This window comes from Electrophorus electricus, chromosome 22 (assembly GCF_013358815.1).
Source record: "Electrophorus electricus isolate fEleEle1 chromosome 22, fEleEle1.pri, whole genome shotgun sequence".
Taxonomy (NCBI): Eukaryota; Metazoa; Chordata; class Actinopteri; order Gymnotiformes; family Gymnotidae; genus Electrophorus; species Electrophorus electricus.
In genome coordinates this window covers 11,680,109-11,695,199 of record NC_049556.1, presented here as the reverse complement: position 1 = coordinate 11,695,199, position 15,091 = coordinate 11,680,109, and the positions used below count along the sequence as shown (strand labels likewise).

At 51.8% G+C, this 15,091-nt stretch overlaps 1 protein-coding gene across 1 annotated transcript; it reads right to left on the bottom strand.

The window, feature by feature from the left end:
* Positions 1 to 800: 800 nt before the first annotated feature.
* Positions 801 to 14,418, bottom strand: znhit6 (zinc finger HIT-type containing 6). Its single transcript, XM_027033237.2, has 10 exons — positions 14,263 to 14,418; positions 13,932 to 13,997; positions 13,721 to 13,827; positions 13,332 to 13,420; positions 13,143 to 13,243; positions 6,996 to 7,061; positions 6,749 to 6,829; positions 5,432 to 5,512; positions 3,112 to 3,236; positions 801 to 2,025 (listed from the first exon to the last, which is right to left on the bottom strand). The coding sequence occupies exons 1-10, from the start codon at positions 14,334 to 14,336 to the stop codon at positions 1,220 to 1,222; spliced, it is 1,596 nt and encodes a 531-aa protein (XP_026889038.2). The 5' UTR covers positions 14,337 to 14,418; the 3' UTR covers positions 801 to 1,219.
* Between the last annotated feature and the right edge of the window lie 673 nt (positions 14,419 to 15,091).

Sequence of the window (15,091 nt, the reverse complement as noted above, 5' to 3'; positions counted from 1 at the left end):
CAGAGCATTCATTGGCTCGCGTCAGCGAGGCCATTCAGCCCACGTGCGCTGGGTAACGGCCAGGGGCCCGCGGAACGGACAGAATGTCCTGGCAGATAGACAGCAACCTGTCTGCTCTGCCGCCGCTGACGCACACACACACGCCCTAGGAATGGGTAGCCAGAAACTTTGGGTTTGTCAAAAGAAGTCTCAATATGCTGGCCCGAGGAAAACACATGGGTTATGTAACGATGGCGCAGGTTCGAAGCGTTTAAGGCTCCCAAACCATAACGCTACACAGAACACCACCACTAAGCCCTAAAGCGCCACGCAGGAGCGCTGTTACAGTCTTGGCCATGTGCAGTTCTTTGCTGGGCCATTAAAATCTAGTCCGGCTCGACGCACGTTCGCGCGGAGGTTCACACCAGAGCCATGAACCTCACGCCCACTGTTAGTACACGCACAGCAAACGTTACTGCCCACACGGCAGCAGGGATCATCAACAGGGGTTTCACCAAGAGATACATACTCTGCATAAAGAAAAACTTCGTCCGGACACTCCAGGGCTGTACAACGCTGACTGGCTGATGTTTCATATCAGCATTAGAAAGCAGGAAAGTGAAGACGACAGATTCACTCCAACAACTTGAACGAGAGAGAGAGAGAGAGAGAGAAAAACGCTCACTGCCGTAGCGATGATGTCGTCAGCTCTCCTCCCAGCAAGGTGATGGAAAAAGACACACCAACTTTCTCGCATCAAAGACATGCTGCTGAAAGGGTTTGCCACGCGCGCAGACATACAAGCCTTGGACACAACGGCAGATGTCTCTCTCTCCCCAACTCACACACACGCCTCGTTTATTCAAGGATTACAAAACCCAACCTTCACACAAGCCCAATATATAAAAACAGGCACGCACACAAATTGAATCTTATTTGTTTGTTGTTAAGCACGGATGTTACTAAAATTGCTTACTACAGTGTAGCAGATTCATTTACACATTATCTAAACACACTACTCACTGTTTATCACATGAACAGAGAGAACTGTGTAAATAATTAACAATGCAATTATGAATTATGATACTAACGAGTCAGGAAGGGGGCACCAAATTGGGAGTTACAGTCTTACACGAAAACCCAGAATGAAAAAGGTCAGTTGGAACTTTATCTGCTCAGGAAGCAAAATGACAACCCAATAAGTTGAGTTTAAAAAAACCAAAAATAATACAGTAATTATTCAATCAGTGTGTGGTCCTTCACTGATGACCACACCCACAGCCTGGGCATCCCCCTGGGGTGTCCCCACACTGACGTTAGTATCCGCGATCACGGCGCTTCCTGTTGTGTCTCGGTGGTCCACAACTGGAGGACGATTGGGTGTCCCCACACTGACGTTAGTCTCCTCGATGACGGCGCTTCCCGTTGTGTCTCGCTGGTCCACACCTGGAGGACGATCGGGTGTCCCCACACTGCCATTAGTCTCCTCGATCGCTGTGCTTCCTGTCTCGTCTTGCTGGTCCTTGCCACCAACTTCAACAAGTAGAGGACGGTCTTCTACATTTTGGACAATAGGGTTTCCTAAGCTATCCACATCAACCAGATGGCCAATATCACCATCAACTAAATGTACATAATGAGAAGAAGAAGGAAAAACACCAGTTTCCATGGTTACACTTTGGTCATTATCAGCAGCAACCCTGTCATCTACATCGCTGTCCTGATCCTGTGTCTCCATGGTTACACTTTGGTCTTCAGCAATGGCACTGTACTTGAAATCATCCATTTTCTTCTCCTGCACATCATGAGGAAGACCGATATCGGTTTCCACAGTGACGTTTTGATATACACCACCAGCACCATAACCATGATGTTCATGTTCGTCTTTCTCGTCCTCCTCATCGCTTCGGATCTCTCCTTCCTCTAGCTCAGTCTCGGCATGCGTGCCCAGCGTCCTGCCCTCCCTGGGGGGTGGTGCTCCCGGTGCCATGGGGACAGAGATGCTCCCTATGTGGCTGTCACTCTGATCCATAGTCCTGCTCCTGCCTAAAACAAAACACAAACATGTCTTGCTTTAGACCACTCTGTAGAGGTCACACGAGGGTGTGATTGCACTGTGTCAGCAGCCCCCAGCCAATTGCTGGCTGATGCTGAAGGGCCAAGCGAACGAAGGCGGGGCTATCTGTCCATCAGCAGCCAAAGTGAAGTTAGTGTGAAAAGAACCCTTATTGACGATAGAAAATCTCTACTCACCAAACACATGCCATCCTAATCACACACACCCTACCTTGATTCAAGCCCTGAGGAGACAAAAATGTGTTGCAACTAAACACTACAGGTGTGCACCCGTTCATCTCAGCCACGCCCCCTCTGTGGGGTAATGGGAGCGTGTCATGTGATGGGGGTGTTGGGTGAGTCCACTCTGTGGGGGGTACTGTGTCATTCTCTCAGTCTCTAAGCTGTCTAAACATGTGTCATGTTTCTTCCTCTTCTCTCGTGAGGAAATTGAAACCTTTGCATTTCAAATCTCTGGGCGCAGACTTCACACTACAGTAACAGAACAGCACAGAAATATCAGCAATTAAATGTGAGGCAACACCAACACACACACACGCACGCACGCACGCACGCACGCACGAGCAGGTTTCCTGTTTCCAGGCTCAGCAACCTTAAAACAAAAACAAACAACAAACAAGCCAGACACTTAAAGCAAATATAAAATAGGAAATGAGACACAACATTTCCTACGCTGTTGCTTAGGCCCGCTGCCGTCTCTCAAGAGAGGGGCATGCGTGTTTGGCTGCCATTTCAGCGAGCAGCGTGGAGACGGAACACAGAGCAAACCCTGGCTCTGAGTCAGAGGTAGCCTGGCTCACTTTGGCTGTCCTTCCACCCCGAAGCTGTTCACACTCCTCACCGTGGTTGTAAAAAGCCCAGGTGAAGCCAAAACACACATACCAAACACACCCAAACACTAACCGGCAAAAGAACATGAGAACGAGAAACACAAGGATTTAAAATGACTGAATAAATGGCTTGTGTTCTCAGAGATTCAGAGTTTCAGATGGCCTCCACAGGAAGTGGTCCATGATCACGCTTTTTCCAGGGGCTGCGAAGGGGGCAGGGCCTCACCTGGGAAGCGAGTGAGGTATTCCTCGAGGTGCCCCTTCAGGACCACGTGCACTTCTGGATATTCCAGCACTGTTTTGTACCTCATGTTCTCCCTGAGGCTCTTATTCACGTCCAGCTCGTGGTACCTGCAGAACATGAACGCACAGCAACAGAAAAAAAACAGTCATGCGGCGCGCTGGCATTGCCATGGCAACCTGGATCAAACCACAGGATTCCACCATTCCTGGAGAGCAAGGGGTAGGTACGCGTTCACGCCGCCGTTATACTCCCTCCATGAATTGCAGGGTCGGATATCGCGACATTAAACTGTTCTGAACTCCTCCGTGCAGTTCGTGTTTATTCCTGCAGTCTTTACCTAGCTCAAGAGCTACGGAGAATGCGCACAAAAACAAACCATAAATCACGGAGGAGGCGGCTAGAGGCAGTAGAAGCCCCACAAATCCCGCCATGCTGGCCAAGCCGCAGATGAGCTCCAGAGAGCCTCCAAAGAGAGACAAAAGCCAGTCCCCTCCACCTGTAGCGTCCCGCGCCAGAAACACAGGGCCTGGGAGAACGCCCTGCACAGAGCCGCAAACCGGGACTGACCGCCTGCCTGGCGCCACAGCCCCATGAAGGAGCATTATAGCGTGGACAGGAGGCACAACACTCAATCAACACTCCTGACCGATGAGCAGAGCAACCTCACTGCAATCCCACAGAACAGTCTTTAGTTCTCATTTGAATTCTTTTCACCCCCAACCCCCCCCCCCCCTTCTCTCACTATGTCAAGCAGCTCAAACCAGGCCGGGGGCGGTGTGTGAGAGAGAGAGAGAGATATTTGTCTCACTGCACACAGAAATGAAAGGAAAACCGAAGACAAAGACCCCTGTCTGAGGTGAACGAGGCTCTGATGTTCTTCACTTCCAGTAAGGGGACATTAGCACAGCTCCGGCACTCTGAACTCTGAGAGGGTGCCGCAGTAGAGCTGTGCTGGACACGGAGGAGATGCTGTGGTAGAGCTGCTCAGAGCTTCTCTCGCTCTCTCTCTCGAAACTGAAGGAACCATGACATCATGTTGCCCTCGGAGACACCACTGTCCAAGCGTATGTGTGGTAGCTGCACATGCAGGATGACGCTCTCCCGCGCTAGTCCTGGGGGCACGGGGCGTTTTCCGCCACCTTCAACGTCTCTCCGCTTCTCACTTCCACGTCTCTCTCACAGCAGCATCCCCACCCCACCCTTCCTGTGCTTTTATTAGTGAGTCATTAGCTCCCTTCCAGCCATTAACTGCCGTCAACAACAAAAGGAAATAATCCAGGTGTTTGTCGGAACGGCTCCGTGCCACACCTTTACGGAAACGGATTCGGGGAGAGTTAGGGTGTGTGGCGGGTCATGGACGAGGTTGCACAGGCTTGCTGTGTTTCTGTTGAAGGGAGGAGAGTACCTCGGAGGGTGGGGTGGGGGTCCTAGCCTGCGTATCCAAGCACCTACCAATCACAGCACAAATACAGGCGGCGTTCCACAGAACTCTGTGGTGCACACAGGGCTGTGAAGAGCTCAGAGTGGATACGTTCACTTCCAGTGGAAAACGAGTTTGGGCTGGTTTTTCCCCCCTCACACAGATCAACCAGTCGAATCTCAAATTACAGCGTCCCAGGGAATTTACATGGAAAATATACAAACTGGTCTCAGCGGTGAGACACCAAGCAGAGAGCCAGAGATGTTCCTAACCAAGTTCTCCTTCCTGTACAGCACTGCAGAAACCTTCAAGCAGTGATGTCACACAGACACTGAAGTCCCGCTCACATGTGGGCATTGCGACGCCTGTGCCTGCCACAGACCCCCCCCGAGCTTCTCAGAACACAGTCAGAAGTTGCTCTCGTCTTCCCATCTGACCAAACAACTGTCAGATTAAGCTGCAGGGATATAGACTGTGTGTCATGAAAGACCACTTAAGAATTCCTAAAACTCCAGATGTGTCCAGATACACACACCCCCACACACACCCACACCCACACACACCCACACCCACCCACACACTGAAGTGTAAAACACAAAAGTTTTACCATACTGGATAATATTTTCATGACCATTTCCAAATGCGCCAGTCAACCCCGAGAGGGCAGGAGGGTCACGAACGTCTTCGGTGCCTTGGTTCAGAGGCGCAGGGCTGGGTCCGCACTCGCAGGAGTGCAGCCACCCGGGACACGGCACAGACAGTCCAGCCACTCGCCAAACAAATTATATACTAAATACTGCATATTTATATAGTAGAGGCAGTTTCTAATTGGAGCGCATGAGCAGGACTCAAACAAGTGCATACAGGCGGTGAGGGCCGTACCTAGGAGAGTCGGGGCGCCTCTGCTCGGACTTCAGAAATACACACAGCTGATCAGGGAAGGCAGGAACGTATATCTTCAACCTGTGGAAGGCGCACACACACACAGACACACGATAAATGGACTGAACTGGGGTCACTGGAGTCAGTTCTTTACCCATTACATGCTAACAGAGTCCCGTGGGCAGCAGGCCTCTTGTAAGACTCGGTAAAAAGACCCACTGTTATAACAGTGGAGAGCATCACAGACTTCAGCGTGATCCTGAGCCGCACCCCCACGGGCCCCGACACCTCTGTGTCAGCCTCGCAGAGAGCAAGAACACGTTTAAAAAGAAAGAACATGCTGTCCTGTGCAGGCTGAGCCAATGACACTATGGTGATTTTCAGCTATTGCAAAAAAACAAACTTCACACTGAGTCATGGGAGGGTCATCACGCTCCAAAATTCCTCCATACTGTTGGCTGTACAATGCTGTGTGTGAGTGAGAGTGTGAGCGAGACAGAGAGACTCAAAAGAATGGAAGGACACAAAAATCAAGAGAGAAATATGTACGTAGTAAGTGGGGACGGGCTTCATGCAGCACACATACGCAGCTCTGGTCTCCTGCCACCTCAACAGGTCAAAGGTCGACACCAGCGACAGGCTCGACCAGTTACCCCTGCCACTCCACAGCCAGCAGCTACTTACTCCTCTCAGACGCTGGGCAGGGGGACAACGGACCAGAGGGACATTCCTGATGGTCTGAGGATTGTGGCGTGGGGTGGAGCTCACTGCCATAATTGCCTCCCCGTGCCTCATTTTCATAGCTGCATTTCTCAGGCGGAGAGAACTGCAGTTATATTTAGACCCCGCAGACGTGGCGTGGACCAGACGTGGGAGACGTGCCCCCTGCTCTGGACGAGGGGACGTTCACAAACCCAGGAGCCCCCCTCGACACTCTCTGACTGGTCATGTGGCCACACCTGGGCGACACCGGCGCCTGTAGAGACGAGGCAGGGAGGGACGAGGCGCGGCCCCCCATGTGACCTTGACCTTCCCCCGCCTGGGGCGTCTGAGTGAGGTGACATCAGAGGTCAGCTCTCCATGATGACACTCTGATCCAGACTCAGCTGGGATCAGGAACGGTCACGAGGTGAACCGCGCCGGCAGGACGCACCTCTCCGAGAGCGGCAGAGTGGAATACGACGACTCGGCTCGGTAGGGAGCGTCAGATGAGTTTACAGGACTGTTTAAACACACAGGACTACGGCGGATTTCACAGCCTGTGCTCATGTGTGTTATATACAGAGGACAGACGGCGCCAGAGACCGAGAAGCTTGCCTTTGACGTTTCACTGGGTCGGACTCGGTGGGGTGGACGTAGTCGACGAGGACGTCCTGGAGGACTCGATCTTCCGGCACCCTGCAGGACAAGTGGAAACAAAACACCACATTGGTGTGTTTCTGCAGGACTTGGCAACAGGCAGTCAAAAACGCAAGAGTGTACATCACAGCTGGACACACAAAAAAATGGTTCCATATACAGGAAGTTAACAGTACAGGACGAGACGAGGCAGCAGATGACCCACCTGTCTGTGCACTCGGCCCTGCACTGGGGGAAGAGCAGCTTCAGGTGCCAGTACAGCTTCCGTTCTCTGTAAGAATGACCACACACACACACACACACACACCACTGTGATTACATTCACACAAAATGTCTCATGGTTCCTGTCCTTGGACCAGTCAGACTTTCCTGACCCCAGATCAGTGTCGAGCTGGATTTCGTCATAAGAAATCTTTTGTTATGGTTACGGGCCGTCCCACCCACGTCACCCGGCCACATCAAACAGCTGTGTACCCGCGTCTCCGCAGAACCAGATGACGGGCCCCAGCCTCGCGTCCGAGGCGGCGTCAGGGCCCCAAGATCCAAGCGGTGTGAAAGGAAGGAGGCGTGTGTGGAGACTGCGCAGTTATATCGTCTCTTTACGTCACAGATAGTCTAACACTACTTCTAATAAAACTTGCCTGTCCATTAGACCAAATGCTAACAGCAGCAGTTCAGAACCTTGTGGGTGCCTACTACGCTGCTTCCGTGGGGTCAGAGTGAGGGAGGATTAGTGGTGTAACCATGACGCACGTACAGGCTCGTGTTCTGGACCTCTGTCTTTAGATGGGCTTAAACACACCACGAGCACAGGAAGCATCATTTAAAGGACGACAGCTGCGCACTCTCCCGTAACGCGGATAATCCCAGCCATAAACAAACAGACGATAGGCACTGGAGCCCGCGTCCAGGCCCCGCGTCCCAAACTGTGCCAGGCTGGACCCACCTAGAGCGCCGATCGCACCACGGCACTGGACCGAGAGGGGACCGCTTCAAGGTGCCAAACACAACAAGCGCACCCGCGCTCCCCCATAGGATTTTAAAATGGACTTTTTCATGCCGTTGGGCTTCTCAGGCTTCGCTGAACTGCTCAGTGAACACAGCGTTTCCTGGCTGTACGCCTGCCTCATTAGACCTGGCACACGGCACCACCGGGACAGGCGGCCGAGGCGTCAGAGCTAGAGCTGCTCTCTGTGTGCCATTAGCCTCAGGTACCGGAGAGCCTGCAACACGTGGCCCAAAATTAGGGCCACTGGGATATCATCCTGCAGCCCAGCTCACAGCGATCATACAGACAACTTCTAGATCTCTGGTTACGCCAAATTAAATGACTGCCAAGCATACCCCAAAAACAGGCGTTCAACAGTATAACAGAAGTCATAATGACAAATATGTCCAACTCCCAGCGTCTCGTAATAACTTTATAACATTGTAGAATGCCTGGCGCCTGCTGTATTTATTAGATTAGGGGATCCCAACACTGAAAATGATGAAATTCTGGGATTTCTCGTATCAGACATCATGCCTGATTTAGTCTGAATCACCGATGTGAATATGCAGACCGTGTGAACATATGAATATGTAAATTACATATCAGTCATTAGTAGTCGAACTCCAGTTTTGGCATAAAGAGCTCGTCAAAACGATGCACGATGTGGCACGTCTGCAGACCTGCAGTGCTGCGTCAGCTCCTGGCGAGAGCCTCAGGGGCGCAGTGCCAAACACATGGCAGCATTACGCAAACAGAGACTCCTCTCCCTGTATCTTTACTTCAGAAGAAAACCGAGACATTCACAGGGTTGGGGGGACGCTGCGCAAGCCGCGATCCAGCTCTGGCAGGACCAGCACGGAAAGCAGAGCGTCCTCGGCGCGAGACACGCGGGGGCGCGCTCAGGAATGCTCGCAGCAGGGATCAGATGGAACGCTGAGAGGGGTTCCCTGCGCAGGTGTGAAGGCGCTCTGGCATTCCGCTGCCCGGCCGGCTCAGGTATTTACGACAGTGCCGGGGCGGGGGGCATGTTGGCGAAGGCGCAAGGGCATTGTTCCTGCTCTGGACCGAATGGAAAGAATTCCCCACCCCACACGCACCCCTCCCCCTAGAATGGAAAAAGGGGTGTGGCTGAAAGATGCTAGCAGGCGCTCGGAGGCATGGAGGTCAGGACACATACCAGCAGTATCAGGCCATCGCTCAGAGTCAGGATCCAGCTCCGATACACCAAACGTCACGAGGACAGCACCGCACGCCCCGAGGCCAACGCCTCTGTGGGGGTCACACTCAAGTCAGCATGTACATGCACAGATAAAATCAACAGTTGTGCCCTCCAGGAGGGAAAATCTATTAAGAGACATAAGGGGAGGGGGGGTTTAAACACCTGGCGGGTGTTTGAGTCAAAGTTGCTAGCTGTAGAACAGAAACAACTCCTGGGCTTTCTGAAAGCTTCCGCAGGGTCCTGGAAGGTTGCCGTACGGTACTTTGTAGTGCGGTTTACGCACTCTGGTTTTGATAAGCACTTCACATTTGTGGTCCAAATTTAATCTTTTTTTTTAAAAGCACATCTAAAAACAGTCATCTGGATTCTTCCAAAGCCGAGATGTCAGAGGGGTTTTTTTTGGTTCCGGATTGGGATCGTAAACAGCTATAATGCAGAAGGTGTCAAATATTCTGGCTGCTCTCAGACCTTAGTGTGTGTGACTACAAGCCCTGCAGTGAATTATACACTCAAGGTTATCAGACCGGCCCCGAGCCTGTACTCTGGGTCACCACGTCTGAAAATCACATCAAGCCTTGATCAGTCGGGAACAAAATTCAGGCCTTGTGTGGTTTCTCTTTTCCCCACTACCCCATAATCAGAAACAGACTGTATAATCTTCAGTGAAATGACCTCACACTTATTTCAAACAAAAGACACTTTATACTACAACCCTTGCTCAGACGAATTCGATTCACACGTTGCAAAACTGGTTTTGTCTCCGTCATGCTTAACATATCCATGTGAATTACTTCCCAAACTACCAACTCCCATAAAGTGAGTGAAGGCCCCGTTTCTGTACTGCAAGTTAAACTCGGCCCCGCAGGCCTGTTTCAGTCTTCCACACGAGGGCTCTAACGTACCCTCACCTTCTCCGGTCTTACTTTAAAAGCGCCATGTAAAAGGCTGTTCCCGACAAGCTCGGAGCGCGGCTGTCTGCGACAACCCACGGTTAAGCTACTGTAACAGCGCCGTTACCAATAGTTCAGCGTAGATCGGGTATCCGTTGCCGCGAACATCGATCGGAAAAGCGGCACTGCTAACACGGGAAGGCAGAAAGTGTCGATAGTCCAGGAGCTTCCAGGCAAGAGGGATGGATGACGGCAGGGCTCGGAATGCCCTGGTTCCCGCCCAGACCTGTTCCCTCCTAGGGAAGCTGGTAAATCCCACCCCAGAGGACCCAAATGCCAAAGAAAAAACATCTGACAAGTCTGCGTGTGACTCGGACCCGCTGCCTCACCTCTGGAATTCCGCTTTCCACCAAGTGGCCACAAACATGGCGATACAAGTGACACCAGCCTTAGGGTCACGGGGGGCTGGTGTGGGCCAGGAACAGCTTGTATTATACCCCTCATTCAGACAGGGGAGCTGATCCTGGACCAGTAGCACCTCTCTGAAGAAGGCGGAGGATTCAGACTGAAGCAGTTTATAGCTGTGACTTAACTATGAAACATTTTCATTTACTACATAAAACAAGATTCCGGTGTCTAATCTTTATTCCAGGGGGATCTTATTTCTATGTGTTAATCTGTGTGTGTGTGTGTGTGTGTGTGTGTGTGTGTGTGTGTGTGTGTGTATGTGCGTATAATGATACTGGAGGCTAGCACAGCCTTCCATTTTTAGACCTTCAGAGGTTTTATGGTCCTTTTGCAGAAACCCTCACAGCTGCGTACGCACAAACACAAGGGAAAAATTACGCATACATGCAAACGTGCAGGTGCACAAACGCGGTAAGTCACTCACACACACACACACACACACACACACACACACAATGGAAACGACACACACCCCAAATCCATTAGTGTCCATCACCCTGGACGCACAAAGATATGGGGCTGCGCCGCGTTCCAGGCCTGATAACAGCAGCCAACTCTAAAACGTGGGGACATCTCCAGGAGAGCATGCACGTGTGTCTCCACGAAACGGGAGAACGACCGCGCGGCACTAGAGGAGGAGAACGAAACAGTCACACTGCCCAAACGTTCCCACACTCTCTTGGGCCAGATCCATCGTTTTCCTGAGCTCGCACACAAAGTCCCCAGTTGCGTGCCTGCACGTGGCCAGAGATGCATGTGCGCGGGTGGAAGAGGATGGAGGCGGCGCTCCCGCCCTGAACACAGAGACCACTAACGAGACTGCAGCCACTCTCCTTCCCATAATGCCCAATTCCCTCTCCCCTGGAGGTGGAAGGTTCCGGCGGCAGCATGATAAATAAGGCAAGAATGCAAGTGGCCGACGGTTCCCAAGTGTTCCTAGCACAGCGTCCATGCGTCTGGCTGCCTGCGGCAATATCGGAGGCCTCCGCATTCTCACGCTGGACAATGGACGCCATGGGGAGAGCGTGTCCCCGCTGAGGCCCGTTCCAGGAGGGGGGATGGGAGGGGCTGGTTTGCATCGCACTGTCTAACGACAAACAAAAGCGCACGCAAAGACACACGCATGCACACAAACATGTATAAACAAAGCTTGGCCCAGCAGCCAAGCGTGAAGCCTGCCGGGCCAAGAGTGTGCGGGCGGGCGAGAGAGAGAGAGAGAGAGAAGTGTGGTGTGATGTGGAGGTGTGTTAGCAGCCTCCACACAGCGCACATCTGCTTTTTATATTATGTACTCAGTACGTTGTGAAACTCCTGCTCTGGCCTGCTGCTGTACCCAGCTCAGATCTCTGTCTCCACACACACGCACGCGCGCACACACACCCACCCACCCACCCACCCACCCCCCCGTTCCCGTGCAATCAAGAGGATGGACCTGAAGAGGGATTTCATTGGAACTCAAGCTCGGATGGCTTGTTTTTTTTCCCGTGCAAACCGCCGTATTCCACGGGACTGTGGGAAGGATTTCATCGAGACATACACGTGTAAATGCGTATTCTGGGAAAACCTACAGAAACGACGCTGAAAGGAGGCCGGTGCTGTCCCGGGAAGCCTGTGACCATGGAATACGGAGTCCCCTTCCTATTTAAAACTGAGACACCAGATCTTCTCTGACATTCCAGGCTGAGCCTGCAGCCTGTTTACAGCAACACGACCCACCAGCGTTGTCCACGCAACGGTTTGAGCGCGGCCGCACTTCTGCCCGCCAGATCACGTGACGCCGATGTGTTTTCATTGGCTAATCAGAACAGGGGCTTTGGGATCCATGCTTCTTGGAGAAACAGGAAAACAAGGATTTTAGCTTATTGCCTGAACTGGAACAAACAGTTTGGGATGATGCAACATACTTCATGGTTGTTGAGATCTTTATCCAATAAGGAAGCATCAGGTAAACAAGGGAACTTGTTTAGACGAAAAAGCCTTCCCTTGGCAGAACGCGGGCACGGTCAGGTGGTGTTGACGTGAAGCGTGCAGACACGCATACGAAAGGTCGTGGTGGGATTTTCATGTTCTGGCTGCAACGGCGCCCTCTACAGCCTGGACTCGCAAAGAGGGACACCGCGCTGGCGCTTCTTCTGGAGAGCGCGCGCGCCTGGGACATCGCTGGCATGGCTCCAGTGACGCATCACGTCCCGCCGAGCGTTCAACGGCCGCCCCCAAACACACGTGCCACATGAATGCAGGTGTCCTTCCTCTCTCGCGTACTAGTTTGACGAAGCGCAGAGGACACCAAGGGGCAGGAACGGTGACCACACACAACCATCTGGAATGTGGGCGCTCCAAAACTGCGACGCGTGCTCAGAGAGACTCCCACCACACACTGAAGAATGTGTCTCGAGGGGAAGCCAAAGGCTCAAACACAGCTGGGTTCACTGAAAGCGAGGGGCACAACAAAGGAGAGCCAGGAATCGCCCGGCAGCCGTCGTCAGGCTACACTTCCCCCCTGGCACTGAAGAAGCTGTGTGTGTGTTTCCCTCCAGTATGGGAGAAGACTGTGCTCGACGCCATAAGCCGGAGAGCTGTTCTAGTGCTGGTAAAACTACTGCCGACTGCACTAAACAAGAGCGCCACCCAGTGGCCCAACCCGGTGGAACGTCTCCACTCTGCTCACGCCTCACTCCTTGGCTTCTCTGTGGTTTCTCCATTCTCCCTCTATCTTTCTCTTTATTCTCAGTAGACCTCTCCCCATCTGCCCCATTTCACACTGCGGAAGGAACACACACTCACGCTTTGCTGTAGAAGGTGGTGTTCTCTCTGTGCCTGCTGAAGGACTTGGGCAGGAGCTTCAGGGTGACCTTGGCCATCCTGGCGCTCTTCCTAGCCATGGCCTGGAGGAAGTGCAGAGACAGGACATGTTGCGGTGAGAGGCTCGCAGATGTTGCGCGAGCCCGCGCAGAGTTCACAGAGCACACTCACCAAACGTACGTGGTGGGGCGGCCCGTGAAGCAGCGCGTCGCGTCTAGGCATGTCTGCCACCCGCGCTGTCTCCTCCAGGAAGCGGTAGTCTGAAAGTGAATCAAATAAAAATGACTCCAGAAAGATTATCTAGAATATCCATTTTAAATTTCTGGTATAGGAAGACCTGGCTTTACTGTGTAGTAACTGGGAGATCTCAGAAAGTGTCAAAACACAGACGTGCAGCTCAAAGTCAGATACCCCTCCTCAACGTGGACGGCAACGCACAACCGGGATTCAAACCTGAATACCATACATAGCACGCCCTACAGGTGCTGAACAGTGATGAGAGCAGATGCAGCCATCAAGGGGGGGGGGTGTTGGTGTTGAAAGTTGTTGAACATAATCACCGTTGAGCAGATTGATCTCCTCGAACTGAGCAAGGGGAACGAAAGCGGTCTGGTCGCGCACGCCACTGCAGCCAATCACGAGCTTGTGCTGCTTCACACAGGCCAGGCTACAGAGGACACAGAGGGACATTTCACAGGTCACTGCTGTGCATGTATGTGTGTGTGTGTGTGTGTGTGTGTGTTCGTGAGATAGCAGGTTGAAGCCGCTCACCTGCACGAGTATTTCAGGCAGCTGGGACACCTGTATTTCGCCTCCTGTCCGTCGCACGTGTCGCAGCTGTGGAGGTCAACAGTTACTCTTTACGCATCAGCGTTCACGCGAGGTGGCTAGCTCACGTGCCAAGAGTGTCGCTCACATTTGTAAGCAAACAACTCTCACGAGGGCGTTAAGAAACAGAAAGCCGCTTATCATGACAAACTGGAGTAGTTCATGTAACTGCGCGCAGACATACAGTCACTTTTACAGACACACATGCGCTCGCCTAGCCTAGCCTAGCCTAGCCTAGCCTAGCCCGGCTAAACCCGCGTTTAAACGCCTTTACCTTGTCAGCGACATTTTCCGCTTCTGCCCTCGCCGGTGCTGTGGCGAGTCGTGCCGGACCAGTGCGTTCTCCATTACAGGCAGCGTACCTCAACACCGACTCAGTTCAACAAACTGGTTCAACTGGAACCGCCTCGGGGTTAAACGTCCGGCACACCTGCCGTATTCTGCTCGCGTTTACGTCACGGTATTACGACACAGGATTACGACAATCGCGCTACACGCAAACGGCCCGAGCGGAGGTGCACGTGTTATTGTGTTCGTTTATGCGTGTGCGGTGCTGTGGTTTTGATGTTTAGTCATTTAATAAAACTGATATTAAGTTAAAAATTAAATAAATCAATGCATTTAGACATCGCGCATTTGAACATTCATGAGAAACTTCACAATAACGTCCAATAACGTGCTAAACATACCTCAAAGCTCCTTTTGATCTGTAGCAGGTAGACTTGTCCAGCTTTACTCCAAAAAAATGACACCTAAGGGTTCCTGGTTTTACTTCATTTTGCATTAGTTTTTAGTGTTTAAACCGATTTAAAAAATGTAATTTGTCAGCAAGGACAATTAAAACAACTACAAAAAGATAATGACTATGAACACAGTAGAATTCAAACTAGTTTATTGAGTGTCATGTCAAATATATTTACATTTTGCTGTTCCTCAGAGCAAATATTACAGCTGATTTACTGTAATATGAGTTAAACCTGGGAGTTGTGAGTGGCTCTTTGTGAACTCTGGCCTGCGCTAGCTGCCAGTGCATGACAGTACATAAACATACATCAATGCACCTATGTGTGTATATACAAATACAAATCTTACATAAATAATAA